This window comes from Dermacentor variabilis, chromosome 5 (genome assembly GCF_050947875.1).
Source record: "Dermacentor variabilis isolate Ectoservices chromosome 5, ASM5094787v1, whole genome shotgun sequence".
NCBI lineage: Eukaryota > Metazoa > Arthropoda > Arachnida > Ixodida > Ixodidae > Dermacentor > Dermacentor variabilis.
Genome location: NC_134572.1, coordinates 205862578 through 205887544, shown reverse-complemented (window position 1 = coordinate 205887544; position 24967 = coordinate 205862578). Strand labels below are relative to the sequence as shown.

Genomic DNA, 24967 nt, shown 5'->3' with positions numbered 1-24967 from the left:
TATGTTATACTGGGATTAAGCTAATGGGCCTTAATTTTTCAATTCTTTGACGTCTCCCTTTTTGTGGAGTAGTATAATGTTTGAATTCTTCCAGTTTTCTGGGACCTTTGCAGTCGATGGACACATCGTATAAAGAGCCGCCAGTTTTTCAAGCATTATGTCTCCTCCATCTTGGATTAAATCGACTGTTATTCCATCTTCTCCTGCCGCACTTCCTCGTTTCATGTCTTGCAGGGCCCTTTGACCTCATCGCTAGTTATAGGACGAGTTCCTGTATCCTGTTCATTTCTGTTTCTAATTGAGGTATCCTGACTCCTCTGGGACAAACTTATTGTGTGCCGTTAATTTTATAGCATTTTTTTATTTACATAGCGAGTACAATGCTTGAGCCTGCATATTACCTGTACTAAGCACTCACTCCTGTAATAATCCCATACATAGGATTGACAGTATTCCAAAATAAATAAGGTTAACAAATAAACATATCCCAAGATGCTCGCAAACACCTCTACGACTCCAGTCATCGCAGTGTGATTTTCTGCCCTTAGCGACGAAGTATTACACTGGACACACCTGTACGTGTCCCCAGTTTATGTGAAAAATTTCACAGTCGTTTCCTTGTACCCTGCCGTATTATGAACCAACTTCACCTGTTAATTACCGCATTTCTCCTCTTTGTACATTTGGGACCGTCGTTGTCGTGGGACCGAGATTCTGCAGGTGTCTCGTTTGAAACCTTATGTACCTTATGTACCTCGTTTGAAACCTTATGATACCTTCGCAGCGCACTTCGGCGGCCAAGCTGGCCGCTCCCGCTTGATAGGGAAATTATCATGAGCAAAAGATTCGCGTCTAATGTACCTCATCATCACAGCCGCGACTTCTTTAGCACCGTGGCGCGGAATCTTCATGAAAAAAGAAGCTTCTCAGAATATATATATATATATATATATATATATATATATATATATATATTGCGACGAGGTTTATTGTCGTTCACAACGTTGTGAAACGCTAAGTAAATCAAGGTACTGCAAGGGCTGTCCGCAACACGGGGCTCGCTCGCGATCATGGCACGGCCCTTCGTCTTCCTCTTCAGACGGCACATACATAGGGGCGCGTCTGCTTCATTACAATGCCTCGGGAGCGAAGCGTAGCTATCCTGGCGACTCAGGGCGCGGAGAAGATGAGCGGGTCGTAATACGGTTTCAGGTGGTTGACATGTACTGTCTCTCGCCCACGACGACGCATGTCTGGTGACACTGTGGGCGGCTCGACGATGTAGTTGACCGGTGAAGTGGCCTCGACGACACGTTACGGACCGTGATAACGCGCCAGGAGTTTGGAAGAAAGGCCAGGAATGCGGGCTGGTATCCAAAGCCACACAAGCGAACCAGGAGCAAAGTTGTGCCGTGGTTGATGAGCACGGTCATGTCTTGTCTTGTGAGGTTCTTGAGTCTCACTAGTCAGGGCACGTGCCAGCTGACGGCAGCCTTCAGAATATTTGGCGACATCGGAAAGCGGAGTATACTCCGTAGCATCAGGTTGGTACGGCAGTATGGTGTCCAAAGGGCATCAAGGCTCACGGCCATACACAAGGAAAAAGGGGGGGAAAGCCGCTGGTCGCTTGCGTCACGGCGTTGTACGCGAACGTAACAAAGGGGAGTACGGTGTCCCAGTTGGAGTGGTCGGATGAAATTTACATGCGCAACATGTTGCCAAGTGTGCGATTGAAGCGCTCAGTCATACCGTTGGTTTGGGGATGGTACGCGGTCAATTTGCGATGAATTATCCTGCACTCAGCGAGGGGGGCTTGGATGCCCTCCGACAGCAAGACACGGCCCCTATCACTCAGTAATTCTCGGGGTGTACGTGGTGAAGAACAAAATTGCGAAGGATGAAAAAACCAACGTCACGGGCCGTCGCTGCTGGCAGAGCTGCAGTCTCAGCGTAGCGAGTAAGGTGATCTACACCACAATAATCCACCGATTTCCATGCCCGCTGCATGGAAACGGGCCGTAGAGGTCAATGCACACGCGGTCGAATGGACGAGACGGGCGTGGTAGCGGCTGCAACGTTCCTTTGAAACGCTGAGTACGTGTTCATGGGAATGAACATGGCTGTAATGTGGTTAATGTACTGAAAGTGTTCCATGAATGGTGGCCTAGGCCTTAAGTTTACCCATGAGATTGCTAAAGAAAATGAACTACAGTTTCTAGATCTTTCTCTGCGATTGCTACCCGATCACATATGCTGGATGTACAGCCCTAGATCAAAAAAGCCCATATTACAGTACAAATCAGGACATTCGAAGATTGTAAAAAGCGGAATTGCGGTGTTTTGCCTTCGGGCCGCTTTAGTAAAATCTTGTTGCCACTGACTACAAGAAAGCTTTGCTAATCAGGTAACAAGGCTAGCTTCGGTGGGATTCCCAGAACACATTATAGTCAGAGCGGCCGAAAAGGTAATAAATATAGTAAAGGCTGTACAACCCATAGATTCAAGGAACAGGCTTAGCACGAACAGAAAACGCCTTGCAGTTGTACCTTACGTACATTATTTTTCCCATGGGCTAAAGAATGTTGCCAGCCGGTATGGCGTGGAAGTGGTTTTCAGCGCTCCTAACAAGGTGCAAAAACTGTGCCAAGCTATTTCCAATGAATTAGACAATAGGGTAAAAAAATGCAGCTGCAGTCTCAAAGACGATCAAAAATCCACAAACTGCAGAATAGGTGTTGTGTACCGGCTTCCATTGACCTGTGGCAACATGCACATAGGACAAACCGCTCGGTGCATAAACACCCGTCCAAAAGAACATGAACGTTCTCTTGATAAAGAAAATCATTCGCACTTGTCGAACCACTGCAATCTATGTCATTGTGATCCGGTATTTTTTAACACTGACATTTTGTTTTCAGATAAAAATAAACTAACACGTGAAATCACAGAAGCATTTCATATCAAAAAGTGCGCTGAAAGATGCATAAGCCAACCATCGGTTGTAATCACTGAAAATGAATTTGCTTTTTTAAATACTGGTGGAACCTTCTTAATATGTTTTTAATCTGTTTCTGTTTTACTGACCACTCTTGTTACACATGCTGAGCGCTAATAGCTGGGGTATATATGTTCTGTATCTTTCCGAAAATAAGAAAGTTGTGAGTAAGCGCTCGTGTGTCCCCCTTCACTGTGTCCTTGTCAATTGTGCGCACAAAAATATTTTACTATGAATTCGTACCAACTCGCCCAACTATCAGTTCTGCTGCAGGTGTCTTGCTTTGTTCGCATATAGTGCAACACTGAATGTATTTTTGCACAAAGTTGTACATGCCTCTCCAATAATAGCGCTGACGCAACCTTGTGTAAGTTTTCAGGACGCCGGCATGAGCGCTGATGGGATCAGCATGACAAGACGCGCAGACGTCACAGCGCATATGACGAGGTATAGCGAGGAGCCATTTGCGTCCGTCGGGCATGTAGTTGCGGCGATATAGAATGTTGTCCCGCACGGAAAAGTGGGCTGCTTGGCGACGCAGTGCTCGTGTCGAAGGGACATCAGATGGTGCAGCAAGGTAGTCAAGTAACATCGCAAGAGTTGGGTCCTTGCGCTGCTCTGTGAGCATGTCAGTGATGGTGAACAGTGACAGGGTAAACGAGGAAGCTGACAAAGACGCCAAATCAGGCGTCAATTGGGAGCGAGAGAGCGCGTCAGCGTCAGAGTGCTCGCGACCAGAGCGGTACATGACGCGGATGTCGTACGCTTGCAAGCGAAGCGCCCAACGTCCCAAGCGTCCAGACGGGTCTTTCAAGGAAGAAAGCCAACAAAGGGCACGGTGGTCAGTAACAACGGCACAAGAACGGCCGTAAAGGTATGGGCAAAACTTGCTTAGTTTCGAAGAAAACATCTGCTGTTACTGCTTTTCCGACTCCTCGTGACAAGAAGTACGCCGCTTTCTCGGTCTGTGTGCATACTATCGCCGCTTCATCGTTAGCTTCTCCCGGATCGCCGAACCACTCATACGCCTCAAGCGAGAAGATACACCCTTAGTTTGGACGGATGAGCAGAACGCAGCTTTCACCGAGTTACGGCAGCGCCTGCAGGAATCACCCGTCCTCGCTCACTTTGACGAGGACGCTGACGCCGAGGTAGATACCGACACAAGCAATATCGGTCTTGGCGCTGTACTCGTTCAACACCAGGAAGGCGTCGAGCGAGTGATCGCTTACGCCAGTCGCACCCTTTCACGCGCCGAAATCAACTACTCCACTTCCGAGAAAGAGTGTCTAGTGGTTGTGTGGGCTATCATAAAATTTCGGCCTTATCTCTACAGTCGCCCTTTCAAGGTGGTGACAGAGCACAATTCCTTGTGTTGGTTGGTCAACTTACGAGACTCGTCCGGGCGACTTGCTCGATGGTGTCTCCGTTTGCAAGAGTTCGATGTTACCATCGTCTACAAATCGGGCCGCAAACACAAAGGTGCGGACACGTTGTCGCGCGCTCCCGTCAAAACCCAGTGATAAGAACATGGACGAAGACGGCGCATTCCTTGGGGCCCTCACCGCATGTGACCTGATCACATGGCAGCGCGAGGACGCCGAAATACGCCCTCTTATCGATCACCTAGAAGGCAAGAATGTTACAATCCCACGACACATTTCTCGCAATCTATCGACCTTCTGCCTTCGAAAGGGTGTCCTCTACAAGAAAAACCCAAGTGCCAGCAACAAAGAGTACCTATTGGTCATACCTGTTGCCCTCCGTGATGACATTCTCCTAGCCTGCCATGATGAACTCACGTCTGGACACTTGGGATTTTCACTTACACTTGCAAGAGTACGCCAGACGTACTACTGGCCCAGACTTTCTACCACGGTGAAGCGTGAAGTGCAAAGCTGCCGTGAGTGTCAACGCAGGAAATCGCCGTCTTTGAAACTCGGCGGGTTACTCCAACCCATCGCACCACCTAGCGCGCCGTTTCATCAAATCGGCATGGACCTTCTGGGACCCTTTCCCTTGTCAGCCTGCGGAAAGAAGTGGATTATAGTCGCCACAGACAAACGCGCTACGCCGAGACGAAAGCTGTACAACGTGCCACGGCCTACGAAGTTGCCCAGTTCTTTATCGATCAGATAATCCTCAGACATGGTGCCCCATCATACATCATCACCGACAGAGTAACTGCCTTTACAGCCCAACTGATAGAGGAGATATTCGAGTTGAGCTGCACGCAGCATCGCAAGGCCACTGCCTATCATCCGCAGACCAACGGACTGACGGAACGGCTAAACGAAACCATTGCTTACATGCTGTCTATGTATGTAGACGTGCAGCATAAAACAGGGGATCAAGTCCTGCCGTACGTTACATTCGCGTACAACACCGCCATTCAGGAAACAACACGACTCACTGTAGACGGATCGACATTTGGGCGAGTTGGTACTGGTTGAACATCTTGAAGGGGCAGCGCAAAAAGACGATGACAGAAGGCAGGAACACACAGGACAGCGCTGAACTCACAACTTTATTCGAAGGCATACACACACTTATGTACATAACCCATAGCCACGTGCTCTCCCATCCATGGCGTCATTATCAGTGCGCAGGCAAAAAACACGCAAAACCATTTAATCTAATGCTACGCTATGAAGCGGCTTAAAAATTCAAACTCACTATCATGCAAATTTAACGATGGCATGCTTACACAACGCGACCCTTTTTTCCTGATATAGAAGGCCTCAATAATCTCCCTCGTAGTCTAATTTTTATGCGCGGAAAGTATTGTGGTGTTTTTATATATTGGAGTGCACCCATGCTCAGAGCAATGCCGCGCGACATGCGAGTAGGCATTACCCGTTAGTGAGCGCCTATGTTCAGACAATCTAATATTGACGCAACGACCTGTTGAACCGATGTATACGTGACCGCAGGAAAATGGAAGCTCGTAAACTACTCCCATTATACAGTGCACAAAAGGGAAGTGTGCTTAACAGTACAGCCTCTCCCAGCATGAGTGGAGGCAGCCTGGGCGAATTTCCTATCGATCTTACCACAATTTTTGATCAACTTGTTAGGGGCAGAAAAAACAACCTTCATGTCAAATCTGCCTGCTACATTTCTGAGATTGTGTGATAGTTTATGCACATATGGAATTACAACCAGTTTTTTGTTCTTGTCGGCGTGTTTCACAAGACCTCTGAAAGTTTTTTAAAACAACTGGAGCGTTTGAGAGCGGAAGGTTTTCGAGAGGATGCTATCCGCATGACCGTACAGAAGCTTGTTAAGCGTGTAAAATTAGGAGCACCCACAAGAATGAACAATCCAGAGCCTGCCGAGCGGCTCTGAACTGGTAGAGCGGCTGAATCGGGGCTGCAGCATACGACACACCATGGGACGGTGACGGCTGTTGAAGCTGCTGCCGCTTTACTACCTCAGCGTAACTAAGAGGCGCGGCGACAGGTTGCTGCTGAATGGGCACCGGCATGGCGTCGGAAATCTGTTGTTGGATGACGTGTCGAAGCACGGGAGCCAACGGGATTGGTCGCTGCAGTTGCTGCTGCTGTGGGAGCTCCTGACGCTGAGCAAACGGCAGGAGAGAAAACTGACGGGCCACCTCCTCAAGCACAAATTCTTTCATTTGTGCGAGAAGGTATGACTGGTCAGGCACGATGTCCAGTGCAGCGAGTGGTTGACTGTACGTGTGAGATGAACGTCGGGTGAGACCCCGCTGCCTTCTCCATTCGTCATAGCTGTGGTAGAGAGTTACCACTTCAGTCACTGTACCAGGAGACTTCGCAAGAAGCATTTGAAAGAAATCGTCATCGACGCCCTTCATAATATGCTGTATTTTGGCACTTTCGCTCATTGAAGCATCGGTGCGCCTGCAGAGATCGATTATATCCTCAATATAGGCGGTAAAAGTTTCGTTTGGTTCCTGTGTCCGCGTGCGCAGCCGTTGCTCGGCGCGTAACTTCCGCACGGCAGGGCGACCGAAAACGGCAGATATTGCCTCTTTAAAAGCGGGCCAGTTCTCAAATCCCGATTCGTGGTTCGTATGCCACAGCTTCGCCACGCCAGCCAGGTAAAAGTACGCGGTACTCAGCATAGCAGCGTCATTCCACTTGTTGGGTCCACTAACTTTTTCGTAGGCCGACAGCCAGTCCTCGACGTCCTGGTCTTCCGTACCCGAAAATACCAGGGGGTCTCGCTGGCGAACCGAGCCGGGGCAAATGGCGGCCGGGAGAGATGGTGGCGGGTGGGCAGCGTCAGCTTGCACGGTCGAGTGCAACGTAAGGGATCGGAGTTCCAGGGTGTCGGCGATGTGCCTACCCAGCACGATCCACCCAAATGTAAGGAGGTTTATTGGACGAGTCCAACAAACAGGCGGTAACTCTGAAGAGTAGGTGGGGAGAACAAGATGGTGGTGCTCGAGCGCCGATCTTGTGCCCTCCGCTCTTGATGATGATGGGGATGTCATTATCTTCCTTTCTTCATTGCAAGTGTTTTAAAAGCATTTGTCGCTGTGCAAGTTGGTGGTGTTAAATGCAGTCTCCGTGAGCAGACAACACAGGAGAGACACGCGCGCGCATTGTGCGCGCCTCTGCGCACGCTGCGAGAGACCGCAACAAGCTGGTCGACAGCACACAGGACCCACAGAACTTTTCCGGCGAAGGGCCAGCTGGTGTTTTCATCGAGCTTCGTGCACCAAGCTCTCTTTCTTGCTCTTTGTTGACAGGAAGCTGCAGGATGCGGTGAACATCAAACAGAATGAGATAATAAAACAAGCTGAACGAGGGGGATATTATATAAACAGCATTTAAATAGTGTTACGGAAGGATGAAAGAAAAGAAAGGAAGAGGAGGATCGGAGACGCTGGCTGCTGCGTGTTGTTGGTGGTCGGCCATCTTAACTACTCTGACTCAGCCTGTATATACATTGTAAATTGCAGATTATTGTATTGTAGATTGCCGTAAAAAATTTAAGATTCCCGTATTGGGACACCCCGTTGACGAATCCGGTGTGCAACTAGATCTGGAAAAAGCTCGTGCCGCACGCAGTTTCCCTGTGCCACGTTCTACTAGTGACGTGCGCTGCTTCGTCGGCCTATGTTTCTACTTTCTCCGTTTCGTCAAATACTTCGCCGACGTTCCTCGGCCTTTGACAGATCTTCTAAAGAAGAACACGCCACTCTCATGGGGCCCGGAGCAGGCTCACGCGTTCGCCGCTCTCGTCAGGTTTCTGACCACCCCTCACATACTTGCCCACTTTGATTGATCCCTCTGCACCCACCGAAGTCCACACTGACGCAAGCGCTCATGGCATCGGCGCTGTTCTCGCCCAACAACAGAATAGTGTCGAGTGCGTAATAGCTTACGCCAGCCGCCTGCTGTCACTTGCCGAGATAAATTACTCCATCACCGAGCGGGATTGCTTGGCTTTAGTTTGGGCTGTGGCCAAGTTCCAGCCATATTTGTACGGCCACACATTTTCGGTCGTCACAGACCCTCACGCAGTCTGCTGGCTGTCTTCCCTTCGAGATCCGACTGGACGGCTTGGTCGCTGGGCTTTGCGACTCCAGGAATTTTCATTTAGTGTCCAAAACAAGACTGCACGCCTCCACAAGGATGCTGACTGCCTCTCGCGTCGCCCGGTGGATCCTCCCGATCCTGTTGCGCATAATCCGGTGACCTGCGTGATGACTTTGACTGACATGACTAAACATGCGCGCTGAACAACAACGCGACGCATCCTTACAGTACATCATCGCCGCAATGTAATCTGGCCACACCGACGGCACGTGCCGCATGCTCGTGCTACATGACCGTATTCTCCACCGCCGTAATATCAACCCTCACGGCGCTGAGTTAATCCTTGTCCTTCTTCGTCACCTGCGATCCGTCGTTCTCGAATAACTTCACGATGCACTGACGGCAGGACACCTGGGTGTTTTGCGTACATACGACCGCGTACGACCCCGGTTCTTCTGGCCGGGTCTCTACCGCTCTGTGCGTAGTGATGTCGCAACTTGCGAATTGTGACAGCGCCGGAAGAAACTTCCCCTGGAACCTGTCGGACGACTCCATCCAATTGAAGTTCCCTCTGAACCGCTCTTTCGCGTAGGCCTTGACCTGCTTGGCACTTTTCCGACGACGACTAGAGGGAATAAGTGTATCCCCGTCGCTACTGATTACACGACACACTACGCGATTACAAAGACGATGCCGACTAGTTGCGCAACATACGTCGCCGATTTTCGCCTCAACCACGGTGCACCTCGACAGTTACTTACAGACGGCGGCCGCTCGTTCTTATGTCGAGTTGTCGACGACCTCCTCCGCTCTTGTGCTACTGAGCACAAGCTATCCACCGCCTACCACCCACAAACGAATGGTCTTACGGAACGTCTCAACCGAAAAATCCCAGAGATGCTGTTAATGTACGTCTCCAACGATCACCGCGACACGGACGCCACGCTAGCTTACGTGACGTTCGCGTATAACTCGTCCCGACATGACATCGCAGGATATTCTCACTTTTATCTCTTGTATGGCCGCGACTCTACATTGCCCTTTGACACCATCATCCCTTCTGTGCCGCGTGTTGCAACTGAGTACGCTCGTGAATTCATCGATCGCGCTCACATGGCACGTCAAGTTGCCCGATCTCATTTATTAGCCTCGCAGCGTATACAAAAAGAGCATTACAACCGCTGCCATCGCGATGTTAAGTTCGCGCCAGGTGCTTGGTGCTCCTCTGCTCACCATGTCGTCGGGTTGGCCTCTCCCAGAAGCTTCTCTCTCGCTACACAGGGCCTTATGAAGTCCTACGCCAAGCTATAACGACGTAAATTACGAGATTTCGCCGCTGCACTTTAATGCATCCTCAAGTCAGACGCCTGTTGAGGTCGTTTCACGGCGGAAGCCATACTTCGCTCGCAATTCTTCGCCTACCGTGCACCGAGATAACACTTCGCCACCCGGGGGTCCTCTTGCGGAAGGTTTAAAGAAGAGAGAGTAAGAAGATCCGCTGGCTGCTTCGTGTTGACGGTGGTCAGCCATTTCAACAACTCTGACTGAGCCTGTATATGTATTGTAAATATATTCTTTCTATACTCGCCACATCTCCGTAATAATAGATTAAGATTAGTGAAAAAAACGTGGCCGATGTAGACCTGGCCATATTGCTCTGCGACTGCTGCGCCATTCTCACCGGCTTCGTAGCATACAACGTAAAGAAAAACTTGTACAATGGATGCTAGTGGCCATCCACAAATCGCGCGGGGGTTCGGCCAATTCAGCAACTCTTCGCCCACCTTGCTGCGTGGTTTGCTCCACCGCCATGGCTCCGCTGGCTCTACCAGTCCCATGGCTAAGTTTTAAATAAAACTGCAGTGCACTCATAGCTAGAAAGCTAACTTATAAAACACTTGCTAATATCTGCTGTGGAATACAAACTTTAAAGCCGTTGCACAATTTCCCTAGTTAGCCCATGTCAAAAAGACACTTCTCATTTTACGTCAATACTCAGTTTAGAAATTTTTAATTTTGGCTGCTTTCAACGTTTGCGTTGGTTTGTAACATGCTAGTGTCTTAAAACGCTCTGTTGTATATATAGCTTCCGCGCGAGTTTCAATCAGTCCCTACTCCAACACAATAACGTCTTGTCAAGCCCAAAACCACCATCTGCAACAAGCTTTCATGGTCTAATGTACTGTCTTTTATTCTTCCACCGACATATATGAACCAAGTCTTTCTCCCTAGGATGTTTGAAGAGATTACGTGGCGTTTTTACCCCTGGACGAACTTATTGATGCGACAGAGTGCTTTCCCTAACTCTCGTCGCATATTTTACGCTGTGTCCCGACGCGTCTTTTGTCACGTTGAAGTGACGTGCCAATAATGTGCCCGCAGATGACGAATGCCAGTCTTCGGACGAGTGTGACGCGTCCAGGGGTCTCTGCTGCCAGATGCAACGAAGGCACCGCATGGCACCGAGAAAGGTATGCTTGCATGCCAAACCCGTTGGCGGTTCAATGTAGCAAGCAAAATTAGGGGAGCTCATTATGATATACTTGAGCCAGTAATATTAGTGAACGCATAGGTCGTGCCACTCATGGTTTTGTTGCTGCATGAGGCGGCCTTTGGGACAGGAACCCACCAAGCCCATCAGCGAGTACGTCCCGTAATAGGAATAAATAATAAATAAATAAATAAATAAGTAAATAAATAAAGTAAAAAGGGGCCTTTTGCTTAACGCGCGCTGCCTCCAGATGCGGAAGCCCGCTCCATGCAGAAACATATGAAACGTCAGATTTCAATAGGTGAAGCGCCAATAGTGACGGCACACAAGAAGAAATAGAGAAAGGACAAGGCGCTACTTGCAACTGTTTATTGAAGTCACAGGTGGCTGATTATATAGCCATGAGGAAAGCGGAACAAAAAAAGAGGGACACTGAATATGTGAATGCGCACGTGCAAGAACACTGAAGATATACATGAATGGAATCACGCTTATTCTAAATCTAAACTTATCTAAAAACATCCTTTCACCCGTGTATATATTGTCACGTGGTGGTGAAATTGAAGAACACAGTAGCAAATACTGTGAAAGACAAAACTAACTTTTATTGGGCGAACCTGTGCCCACAAAAACAGGCTACACTTATAGCACAACGATAGCGGCGAACACGGTCGGCGATCGTCGAAAATCTGATCAGCGGGTCAAGTGCGTCGGCTTTTATACAGCAGTCATCGAAGGTTCCAGACAAATCGTTGGGACCCACATGCCTTCCACAAAGTTCTACAACATTCGAGTCACGCGATGAAATCAGATAACACAAGGTTCGGCGACAACAGACAGCGGATAGAAGCGTCGATAATTTTCCAGAAACTTCGGATACATGCAGACGCGTCCCGCGCTGTGCGATAACATTTGTTAGGCGGCGAAACGTGGTCGCCCGTTAAATATAAGTACACGTGTCAATACCCCCCTCTTAAAAAGCATCGACCCGATGCTGCAAACAAACGAAAGTAATAAAAGAAAAGCACTCCTATAAAAGAAAACAACAAAATAAGGAAGTTCGTCAGCCTCCGTAAAAGGGTTTAAGACGCACCACGTGGACCACTTCAGATCGTGCGCAGCGTCGCTGTGAATGCGAGATGCCGTCTGGCACAACCTCATAGTCCAGTGCGCCAATACGTCGGATGACCTTGTAGGGTCCGAAATATTGTCGCAGTAGTTTTTCACTGAGTCCTCGTCGGCGTATCGGGGTCCACACCCAAACACGGTCGCCGGGCTGGTACTCGACGAAGCGTCGTCGGAGGTTGCAGTTTCGGCTGTCGGTCCTCTGCTGGTTCTTGATCCGCAGGCGGGCGAGCTGTCGGGCTTCTTCGGCGCGCTGGAGGTAGGTAGCGACGTCAAGGTTCTCCTCGTCAGGGACGTGCGGCAGCATGGCGTCGAGCGTCGTCGTCGGGTTCCTGCCGTAGACCAGCTTGAACGGCGTGATCTGTGTTGTTTCTTGCACAACCGTGTTGTAAGCGAATGTTACGTACGGCAAAACGGCATCAAAGGTCTTGTGTTCGACGTCAACGTACATCACTAGTATGTCGGCGAGGTTCTTATTCAGCCGCTCCGTAAGACAATTCTTCTGCGGGTGGTAGGCCATTGTCCTCCTGTGCTTGTCTCACTGTATTTGAGAATGGCTTGGGTGAGCTCCGCTGTAAAGGCCGTTCCTCTGTCGGTGATGAGGACTTCTGGGGCGCCATGTCGCAGCAGGATGTTTTCTACAAAGAATTGCGCCACTTCGGCTGCGCTACCTTTCGGCAGTGCTCTTGTTTCAGCGAAGCGGGTGAGGTAGTCCGTCGCCACGACGATCCACTTATTTCCGGTTATTGACGTCGGAAAGGGTCCCAGCAAGTCCATCCCGATCTGCTGGAACGTTCGGCAAGGAGGCTCGATTGGCTGTAGTAATCCGGCTGGCCTTGTCGGCGGTGTCTTGCGTCGCTGACAGTCTCGGCATGTTCTGATATAACGGGCGAGGTCGGCGGTCAGGCGCGGCCAATAATACTTTTCTTGTATCCTCGATAGTGTCCGGGAAAATCCGAGGTGTCCAGCGGTCGGATCATCATGTAGGGCATGCAATACTTCTGGACGAAGTCCTGACGGGACAACAAGAAGGTAATTGGCGCGGCCTGGTGAAAAGTTCTTCACGAGTAGATTGTTTTGAAGCGTGAAGGAAGATAATCCGCGCTTAAATGCCCTGGGGACAACGTCGGTGGGACCTTCCAAATATTCGACGAGGCCTTTTAGCTCCGGGTCTGCCCGTTGCTGCTCAGCGAAGTCTTCCGCGCTTATAATTCCAAGGAAGGCGTCGTCATTCTCGTCATCTTGCGGCGGCGGGTCAATGGGTGCGCGTGATAGGCAATCGGCATCGGAGTGTTTTCGTCCGGACTTGTAGGTTACAGTGATGTCGTATTCTTGTAGTCTGAGGCTCCACCGCGCCAGTCGTCCTGAAGGATCCTTTATATTCGCTAGCCAACACAACGCGTGATGGTCACTGACGACTTTGAATGGCCTGCGGTAAAGATAAGGGCAAAATTTAGCTGTAGCCCAAACGATGGCGAGGCATTCCTTTTCAGTCGTAGAATAGTTGCCTTCCGCTTTTGACAGCGACTGGCTAGCGTAAACTATCACCTGTTCGACTCCTTTTCTTCTCTGGACTAGAACGGCACCGAGGCCTAGGCTACTGGCGTCAGTATGGATTTCTGTATCGGCGTACTCGTCGAAGTGCGCAAGTACCGGCGGCGACTGCATGCGTCGTTTGAGTTCTTCAATTGCGTCGGCCTGCGGCGTTTCCCACTTGAAGTCAACATCACATTTAGTTAGACGTGTCAAAGGCTCGGCGATGCGTGAAAAATTCTTGACAAAGCGCCTGTAGTAGGCACACATGCCAAGGAATCCACGCACTGCCTTCTTGCTGATGGGTTGCGGGAACTGTGCGATGGCAGCTGTCTTTTGCGGGTCTGGACGGACACCAGATTTGCTCATTACGTGGCCTAGGAACAGAAGCTCATCGTAAGCGAAGCGGCATTTTACCGGCTTCAGAGTAAGCCCTGACGACTTGATGGCATCTAGTACTGTCGCAAGCCGCCTGAGGTGATCGTCGAAATTTCCAGCGAAGACGACGACGTCATCTAAATAAACGAGACAGGTCTGACACTTCAATTCTGCTAACATCGTGTCCATGACGCGCTGGAACGTTGCAGGCGCCGAGCACAGTCCGAATGGCATAACCTTGAACTCGTAGAGGCCGTCTGGGGTGATGAAGGCCGTCTTTCGCGATCTCTTTCGTCGACTTCTATTTGCCAATAGCCAGACTTGAGGTCCATCGACGAGAAGTATTTAGCGTTGCAGAGCCGATCCAATGCGTCGTCTATTCGTGGGAGGGTGTATACGTCCTTCTTCGTGGTCTTGTTCAGACGAGCATAATCGACGCAAAAACGTAGGGTTCCGTCCTTTTTCTTTACCAGGACAACAGGGGATGCCCACGGGCTTTTCGACGGCGGGATGATGTCGTTGCGCAGCATTTCGTCGACTTGTTCTCTTACAGCTGCACGTTCTCGCGGCGAAACTCAGTAAGGGCTCTGGCGGAGTGGTCGAGCGCACTTCTCGGTGATTATGCGATGCTCGGCGACTGGTGTTTGTCGAATCGTCGATGTCGTCGAAAAGCAGCCTTTGTATCGTCGGAGCAGACTTCTGAGCTGCTGTTGCTTAATCACGGGGAGACTTGGATTAATGTCGTAGTCTGGTTCGGGAACCATCGTCGACCGGGTAGATGCGGCGGAATCCGAGAGGACAAACGCATTACTGGTTTCCAGAATTTCCTCGATGTACGCGATCGTCGTGCCCTTGTTGATGTGCTTGAACTCTTGGATGAAGTTTGTCAGCAACACTTCAGTTTTCCCTCCATGCAGTCGACCGAACCCTCTTGCGACGCAAATTTCGCGGTCTAGCAGTAGGCCTTGGTCGCCTTCGATGACGCCTTCTACGTCAGCGGGTGTTTCGGTGCCGACCGAAATAACAATGCTGCAGCGAGGCGAGATGCTCACTTGATCTTCGAGCACACTCAAGGCGTGGTGACTACGAGGGCTCTCCGGCGGCATCGCTTTATCTTCAGACAGCGTTATTGACTTCGACTTCAGGTTGATGATTGCGCCCTGTTGATCCAGGAAGTCCATACCGAGAATGACGTCTCGTGAACACTGTTGGAGGATAACGAAGGTGGCAGGGTAAGTCCGGTCATGAATGGTTATTCTTGCCGTGCAGATTTCAGTCGACGTGATGAGGTGTCCTCCAGCGGTCTGAATTTGAGGGCCTTCCCATGCGGTCTCAACTTTCTTCAAATGGGCGGCGATGTGCCCACTCATGACGGAGTTATCAGCCCCTGTGTCGACTAAGGTAGTGACTGCGTGGCCGTCGAGAAGTACGTCGAGGTCGGTGGTTCTTTGTCTGGCGTTGCAGTTGGGTCTTGGCGTCGGATCACGGCTGCGTCGTGTTGAACTGAAGCTGGAACGTCACGTCGTCAAGTCGTCTTTCGTCGGTGTAGTCTTGGGTTCCTGACTTCGTCGGGACGGCGGCGTGTCGTCATGAGGTCGTCGAGATGGTTTCTTCGTCGTCTTCGTCGGCGGCGGAGGATCTTCGTCAGTTCGAGGAACAGCAACTGCACCTCCATCGGTTGCTGCTTTTAGTTTTCCGGATATGGCCTGACGGACCGGCCCCGGGCTGGGCCAGTTTATGGTCGGCGCTGCGGCGACAGGTAGCGGCCTGGTGACGGAGAACGGGACGGTCGTCGAGCGCTCCATTGAGTAGCGGCGAGGTAGTCGGCGATGTCACGTGGACGCTCTCCAAGCTGTGGACGCGGCGCGTTGACGGCGAACCCTCTCAGTCCCAAGTCCTGGTATGGGCATTGGCGATACACATGGCCGGCTTCTCCGCAGTGATAGCAGAGTGGGCGGTGGTCGGGGGCTCGCCAAATGTCCGTCTTCCTCGCGTAGGTGCGCTGGGCGACGGGTGGGCGTGCTGGCGGCGGCGGACGACGGAATTGCGGCGATACAGGGCCCTGGCGCGGTCGCGGAGGGGGGCCTTGACGGCGTGCGACGGCAGCGTAGGTCATCGCTCCTGGCTGGGGCTGCGATAACTGCGGTTGCACCTCAGGAACTCTAAGCGATCGCTGAACCTCATCTTTCACGATGTCGGCGATCGAGGCCACTTGAGGCTGCGACGAAGGCAGGAACTTCCGCAGTTCTTCGCGCACAATGGCCCTGATGGTCTCTTGAAGGTCGTCGGAACCCAGTCCTTGGATGGCGTACTGCGACGTGAGCTCCTGGCGGTTACATTGCCGGGTGCGCATCTCCAGACTTTTCTCGATCGTCGCTGCCTCTGTAGAAAACTCAGCTACGGTCTTCGGCGGGTTACGAATAAGTCCGGCGAAAAGTTCTTGCTTGACGCCCCGCATCAGGAAGCTGGCTTTTTTCTCCTGCGACATTTCCGGGTCGGCGTGCCGGAAAAGACGCGCAATCTCCTCCGTGAAGATCGCGATCGTCTCGTTTGGCAGCTGCACTCTGGTTTCTAGTAGGGCTTGGGCTCGCTCTTTTCGGACGACGCTTGTAAATGTTTGCAGGAAGCCGCTTCGGAAGAGGTCCCACGTCGTCAAGATGGCTTCTCGATTCTCGAACCACGTCCTCGCGGCGTCCTCCAATGCGAAATAGACATGTCGTAGCTTGTCCTCGCCTGCCCAGCTGCTAAACGTAGGGACCCTCTCATACGTTTCCAGCCAGCTTTCCGGGTCCTCAAATGTGGAACCGCGGAACGTCGGAGCTCCCTGGGCTGCTGCAGAACGATTGGGGCTGCTCCTGCTTCCATTGGGGCTGTCTTCTTGGTCGTCTCTGGACCAGCTTCTCCGATGATCTTCTTCGTCGTCTCTGGTAGAATTCCGTGTTCCGGGGGCAGCTGCTGTAGCCGGCGGCTTGCTCGATGTTCCAGAACGGCGCTGGTATTGTCTTTGCGGTCCGGGCTTGGATTACGGCTTGTCGGGGCGTCCGGTACATGAACCTAAAGCAACTCCACCAGATGTCACGTGATGGTGACGTTGAAGAACACAGTAGCAAAAAACTAAATTTTATTGGGCGAACCTGTGCCCACAAAAACAGGCTACACTTATAGCACAACGATAGCGGCGAACACGGTCGGCGATCGTCGAAAATCTGAGCAGCGGGTCAAGTGCGTCGGCTTTTATACAGCAGTCATCAAATGTTCCAGACAAATCGTTGGGACCCACATGCCTTCCACAAAGTTCTACAACATTCGAGTCACGCGATTAAATCAGATAACACAAGGTTCGGCGACAACAGACAGCGGATAGAAGCGTCGATAATTTACCAGAAACTTCGGATACATGCACAAGCGTCCCGCGCTGTGCGATATCATTTGTTAGGCGGCGAAACGTGGTCGCCCGTTAAATATAAGTACACGTGTCAATATTCAGAGACGGGGTACTGACACAGTTCACCCCTCTTTTCTTAATCTGGTCGGCCTCCAACAATTCACGCGCAACAGAACAATTACATTTAAACATGATTGTCGTATCATGAAGCCTTAATAATAATAATATTTGGGGTTTTACGTGCCAAAACCACTTTCTGATTATGAGGCACGCCGTAGTGGAGGACTCCGGAAATTTTGACCACCTGAGGTTCTTTAACGTGCACCTAAATCTAAGCACACGGGTGTTTTCGCATTTCGCCCCCATCGAAATGCGGCCGCCGTGACCGGGATTCGATCCCGCGACCTCGTGCTCAGCAGCCCAACACCATAGCCACTGAGCAACCACGGCGGGTTCATGAAGCCTTGCTTAACATACTTATTCATTCTCATTCCCACAGGCTTTGTAATGAAGCGGCAAGTTCGAACCATATGCATTTTTCAATGAAAGCTTATGCTCCCGCAGGCGCTCATTAATACATCGGCCAGTTTGGCCGGTATACTCTTTTCCACACTTCAGTGGTATGCGGTATACTACCCCTTCTTCACACTTAACAAAAGGGTTCGTATGTTTAATATAACACCCTACTCTTCTTTTATAGAGTCATCCGCACCAATCAGGCGGCACAATGTAGCAAGTTTTCGCGGCGCTGAAAAAACCACCGGAATTTTGTATTTCACGGCGGCGTGTTTAAGATTATGCGCCACTTTATGAGAATATGGTATCACCACCACCACAGAAAGCCTTGGGAGATATGCGAAGGGGGAAGGCAGCTGGGGAGGATCAGGTAACAGCAGATTTGTTGAAGGATGGTGGGCAGATTGTTCTAGAGAAACTGGCCACACTGTATACGCAATGCCTCATGACCTCGAGCTTACCGAACTCTTGGAAGAACGCTAACATAATCCTAATCCTTAAGAAAGGGGCTGCTAAGGACTTGAAAAATTATAGACCGGTCAGCTTACTCTCAGTTGCCTACAAACTATTTACTAATGTAATCGCAAATAGAATCAGGAACACCTTAGACTTCTGTCAAGCAAAGGACCAGGCAGTATTCCGTAAAGGCTACTCTACAATAGATCATATTCACACTATCAATCAGGTGATAGAGAAATGTGCGGAATATAACCAACCCTTATATATAGCTTTCATGATTACGAGAAAGCATTTGATTCTGTCGAAACCTCAGCAGTCATGGAGGCATTACGGAATCAGGGTGTAGACGAGCCTACGGAATCAGGGTGTAGACGAGCCGTATGTAAAAATACTGAAAGATATATATAGCGGCTCCACAGCCACCATAGTCCTCCATAAGCCAAGCAACCAAATCCCAATAAAGAAAGGCGTCAGGCAGAGAGATGCGATCTCTCCAATGCTATTCACAGCGTGTTTACAGGAGGTATTCCGAGACCTGGATTGGGAAGAATTGAGGATAAAAGTTAATGGAGAATACCTTAGTAACTTGCGATTTGCTGATGATATTGCCTTGCTTAGTAACTCAGGGGACCAATTGCAATGCATGCTCACTGACCTGGAGAGGCAAAGCAGAAGGGTGGGTCTAAAAATTAATCTGCAGAAAACTAAAGTAATGTTTAACAGTCTCGGAAGAGAACAGCAATCTACAATAGGCAGCGAGGCACTGGAAATGGTAAGGGAATACATCTACTTAGGGCAGGTATTGACGGCGGATCCGGATCATGAGACGGAAATAATCAGAAGAATAAGAATGGGCTGGGGTGCGTTTGGCAGGCATTCTCAGATCATGAACAGCAGGTTGCCATTATCCCTCAAGAGAAAAGTGTATAATAGCTGTGTCTTACCAGTACTCACCTAAGGGGCAGATACATGGAGGCTTACGAAAAGGGTTCTACTCAAATTGAGGACGACGCAACGAGCTATGCAAAGAAGAATGGTGGGTGTAACGTTAAGGGATAAGAAAAGAGCAGATTGGGTGCGGGAACAAACGCGAGTTAATGACATCTTAGTTGAAATCAAGAAAAAGAAATGGGGCATGGGCAGGACATGTAATGAGGAGGGAAGATAACCGATGTTCATTAAGAGTTACGGACTGGATTCCAAGGTAAGGCAAGCGTAGCAGGGGGCGGCAGAAAGTTAGTTGGGCGGATGAGATTAAGAAGTTTGCAGGGACGACATGGCCACAATTAGTACATGACCGGGGTTGTTAGAGAAGTATGGGACAGGCCTTTGCCCTGCAGTGGGCGTAACCAGGCTGATCATGATGATGACCTTCTTCACTTCTTTTCTTTCTTTTTTCAGCTTTTTCAATAAAGCCTCGGAAACTGCGCCCAAAACCAAGCAAGGAAAGCCAGCCTTCCTCAACTTCAAAATCTCTTCGTCAAAGCTTGCTTGTGCCTTATGACAGCACGATTTCTTCAGCGAGGATTTGAGGCGCATAGTGGCAATTCCTCGTTTAACAGTCTTGGAGTGCGTAGGCTAATACGGCAACAATGCTTTGCGGGCACGGGGTCGGTACATCCAGCAGGAACCTTTGTCAGTAAGGTTTATGTCAAGATCTAAAAACTGCAAGCTTTTATCCTTGGCTAGTTCAAAGGTAAAATATAAGCCTTTTCCTTGCTGCTTAAAATCAGATGCCCTGTACTGTATGCGAGTAAGTCATGGGAGATCGTTCTGTGAGTAAAATTAAAAAATCGTCAACATACCCAAAAACCTTGAGCACTTTGCCTCCGTCAAACACCTCCGATAGCGCTCTGTCGATGCCCGCAAGGAAAATGTTGCAAAGTACGGGAGCCACGCACGAGCCAATACAAATTCCTTTCTTTTGCACATAAACGTGGCCTTAAAAACACACAGCTGTTGAGCACAAATAAAACTCCAAGAGTGCTATGAAGTTATCCACAGAAATTCCTGCGGTATTCTTAAAGGATACCTGCCCATTCATCACAATGTAGCTCAGGACGCAGCTAACCATTCTTTTTTCGGAATAGAATGAAAAAGGTCAACAACATGTATTGAAAACAAGCATCCTATCGATTCGGACTTGCGTAAAAAGGCTATGAAGTCAAAACTATTCTTTACCATGAATGGGTCATCTATAACGAACGTGTTAAGCTGCTTTAGAAGGTAGCGGCTAACGTTATTTTGCCAGGAAGCTCTTTCACTCACAATACATCTGAACGGTATATCATCATTGTGCGTTTTTGCAGTAAATCTCTTATCATCATCATCCATGCCAATACTTTCACTCCCCTCCCCTGTTCCCCAGTGCAGAGTAGTAGACTAGAGCGCACTGACTCAGGTCGACCTCTCTGTCTTTCCTGTCAATGAATTCTATACATTCATTGCAGTAAAGAATACATTTAAACAGAAAACCCCACAAAACGTATTGTGAATTTTTTCAACGTCAATGACCTTCGACTCTTGCAGGCCGACAAAGAAGGAGGGTTTGTGGCCATGCCGTCGGGCATGTTTAACGAAAGGCTCTACAAGCCATCCAGAAGAATTTCAAGGTAACGAAACTCAAGCCAAGTAAGGAAAAGAGCCGTGCCATATCTTTGCGTGAAGACTTAGGACTACACAAGATCGCTAATAGCGTCTACCAATGTAGGAAAAACTGTTTGAATGTATTCTTTACAGCAAAAACGCACAAAGATTATACACCGTTCAGATGTAATGTGAGTGAGAGAGCTTCCTGGCAAAACAACGTTAGCTGTTACCTTCTAAAGCAGCTTAACACGTTGGTTATAGATGACCCATTCCTGGTAAAGATTAGTTTTGACATCATAACCTTTTTACGTGAGTTCCAATCGATGGGATGCTTGTTTTCTATAGATGTTGCTGACCTTTTTTATTCTATTCCGCAAAAATAATTGTTAGCTGCCGTCCTGAGCTGCACTGAGATGAACGGGTAGGTATCCTTTCAGAATACCGCAGGAATTTCTGTCGATAACTTCATAGCACTCTTGGAGTTTTATTTGTGCTCAACAGCTGTGTGTTTTCAAGGCCACTTTTATGTGCAATAGAAAGGAATTTGTATTGGCTCGTGCGTGGCTCCCGCACTTCGCAATATTTTCCTTGCAAGCATCGACAAAGCGCTATCGAAGGTGTTTGACGGAGGCAAAGTGCTCAAGGTTTTTAGGTATGGTGACGATTTTTAATTTTACTGACGGAACGATCTCCCATGACTTACTCGCATACTGTGCAGGGCATTTTATCTGATTTTAAGCAGCAAGGAAAAGGCTTAGATTATACCTTTGAACTAGCGAAGGATAACAGCTTGCAGTTTTTATATCTTGACATAACCCTTACTGACGAAGGTTCCTGCTGGATGTACCAACCCCGTGCCCGAAAAGAATTGTTGCCGTATGAGTCTATACACTATGCCGATTGCCACTATGTGCCTCGAATCCGCGCTAAAAAAATCGTGCTGTCATAAGGCACAAGCTAGCTTTGACGACCAGATTTTGAAGTTGAGGAAGGCTGGGTTTCCTTGCTTGATATTAAGCGCAGTTTCAGAGGCATTACTGAAAAAGCTGAAAAAAGAAAGAAAAAGAAGTGAAGAAAGTCAAACAGTCGAAAAGACAGCTAAAGTGGTGGTGATACCATATTCTTATGAAGTGGCGCATAAGCTTAAACACGTTGCCGTGAAATACAAAATTCCCGTGGTTTTTTCCGCGCCGCGAAAACTTGCTACTTTGTGCCGCCTGATTGGTCCGTATGACTCTATAAAAAAAAAGTAGGGTGTTCTATTAAACATACGAACCCTATTGTTAAGTGCGAAGAAGGGGTAGTATACCACATACCACTTAAGTGTGGAAAAGAGTATATCGGCCAATCTGGCCGATGTATTAATGAACGCCTGCGGGCGCATAAGCTCTCACTGAAAAATGGATATGGTTCAAACTTGCCGCTTCATTGCAAGGCCTGCGGGAATCAGGATGAAGAAGTATGTAAAGCAAGGCTTCATGATACGACAATCATGTATAGAAGCAAAGATTCTGTTGCACGTGAATTGTTGGAGGCCAACGAGATTAAGAAAAGAGGGGACAACTGTGTCAGTACCCCGTCTTTGAATATATAAACGAATGAAAGCATGTTTTTAGATAAGTTTTAGACTTAGATTAAGCGAGATTCCCTTTATCTTCAGTGTCCTCGCACGTGCGCATTCACATATTCAGTGTCCCCCCTTTTCTGTTCCCCTCTCCTCATGGCTATATAATCAGCCACCTGTGACTTCAATAAACAGTTGCAAGTATCGCCTTGTCCTGTCTCTATTTCTTCTTGTGTGCCGTCACTACTGGCTCTTCACCTACTGAAATATATGCACCAACTAGCCCCACAACGTGTTTTACTGCTAAACGTCAGAGTTCAGATCAGGACACGTCAGCAGCTCTCTCTCTCTCTCTCTCTGCGCCAAAGGTCCCCGCCTTTAATATCTTCGTCTTTCCTAGGTGACTATATACACTAGAGAATCTGATGAGTGTATCGCGACCAATCACAATCGTCGAATCGGCCGAAATGTCCTGCCCATGATATCGCACAGTTCGGCCGAACTCCGCCTGCAATGTTGCTAAGTATGCGCCCGCATAAGTAGCAAGCGCGTAGCAATTTGGGAATCCGAGGTCGAAGCCGTTCTCACGGTAGCCTTCGACGCGGGCCCTTTTCATCATTAGTTAAGGTTGTCGGGTAGTGGTAGAGGGGCCTTTTACTGCGATAGCAATTATATGGACACTCCAGGAGCATTTATGCCGTCGCTGTCGCCGTGAGAGAGAGGAGATTCTTGATGATGGGAAGGAAAGGTTGGGGTAAAGTGCAGCGCAGTAACTGTTTCTCAGCAGAGGACACCTCAACCGCGCTGCACAGGGGGTAGGGAATGAAAGTAGAGGGAGAGAAAGAGCAGCAGAAACAGCAGCACGCCGCGGAAATGTGATGGAGCTAAAGGCGGTCGGCGAGGCCGACAGCCTCGGCGAGTGTCAGGAGCGCACGTAGTAATGTCCTGTGTCGTGAAGGGCAGCCCGAGGGGTGCAGGAGTTCAGTCACGGTGTCGCACGGCAGGCCGTGCCCACGGTAAAAACGGGCGAGAGACGCGCGCGCGAGCGAAAAGTTTGGGCACTCACAAAGCAGGTGCTGGAGTGTCTCGATCGCGCCGCAGTCGCCGCAAAGGGGAGAGGGGGCTCCACGCAGTCGATGCCGCCGCTCCGCGGGCCACACAGAACCGGTCCGAAGGGCGAGGAGGAAGGCGCGCTCGCGCCTAGTGAATCCGGTCTGCGGGAGATGGCACGGTGGGCGCCCCCGCGCAACTAGTTCGTCGGGATGGCGGAGCGCGAGCTCCCGTCTGAAGTGGAGTCGCGCTGTATCCAGCGAGCTCCCGGTCTGTCAGCGCGGTCGACGAGTCGTGTGCGCGCCTGGCCAGCTGGTCCGCCGTCTCGTTGCCCGCGACTCCGACGTGCGAGGGGATCCACTGCAGGCGTAGGTTGCATCGCTCCTGCAGTGCGTGCAGACGGACGGCAAGGCGCTGTGCAAGGGGCGGCGCGCGCTCGTCGAGTAGCAGCTGCTGCAGCGCGGACCTCGAGTCGCAGAGAATCGCCGCGCTGGTGATGTGCGGCGACTCCTCGAGGATGTCCGCAGCGAGGTGAAGTCCAGCTACCTCCGCCGTGGTAGAGGAAGCCCGGTAGTAGAGCCGGCACTGCTTCGTGATGCCAAGTTCGGGAGCAACACAGGCGGCAGCCGCCGAGCCGTCGCTGAGGACGGAGCCATCGGCATACAAGTGCGTCCTTCTTCCCAGGTCGTCCTCGATCCTGGCAGCAGCCTCCTGCTGTACAGCGCAGAGAGGCGTGCGATGTTTGGAGCGGACGCCCGGGAGGTCGAGAGACACGTGAAGTGGCATGCGCTGGTGTGGCGGTGGCCAGGTCGGCGGTACGGGCGGAGTGTCGACCACCACGCTGTCATACAGTTCGCACACTGTTGCCACTCGTGACTGGGGCAGGCAACGGATGAGGGACAGGATGGGTCCTGCGTCCCGGGCACAGGAGAGGAGCTCCAGGTGGCCGAGGGCACGCAGGTCAGCCGTCAAATAGACGGGCCACGCGCCAGTTTCCGCGAGCGTCTCCGCAACCCGCGATGAGCGAGGGAGGCCGTGGCACATGCGAAGCACTCGGCGGTGGTCGCTGTCGATGAGCTTCCACAGTCGGGCACTGACACGACACAGTGGTAGCGCGTACAACACTTTCCGCAGTGCCACCGCAGAGTAGAGCGCCGCCGCGAACGAGGCAGGGCAGCCGTCGCCACGGGCGAAAAGGCCACGCACCGCACTCTCCACTCGGCACATCTCAGCGCGCAGCTGGCGCACAGCAACGAACCACGTGAGGCGGTTGTCTATCGTGAGCCCCAGGTACCGCACTGTCAGGCGCCAGGGCAGGGGCACTCCTTCGACGAGCACGCAGCCGGTGCGG

The 24967-nt window shown here is 50.4% G+C and overlaps 1 protein-coding gene across 1 annotated transcript in view; it reads left to right on the top strand.

The window, feature by feature from the left end:
* Positions 1-24967, top strand: part of spab (space blanket) — a 327616-nt gene that overhangs the window by 246580 nt on the left and 56069 nt on the right. Inside the window, exon 4 of the mRNA XM_075693943.1 lies at positions 10909-10997. Coding sequence (XP_075550058.1) covers positions 10909-10997 — 89 coding nt within the window. The remainder of the gene's footprint in view (positions 1-10908; positions 10998-24967) is intronic.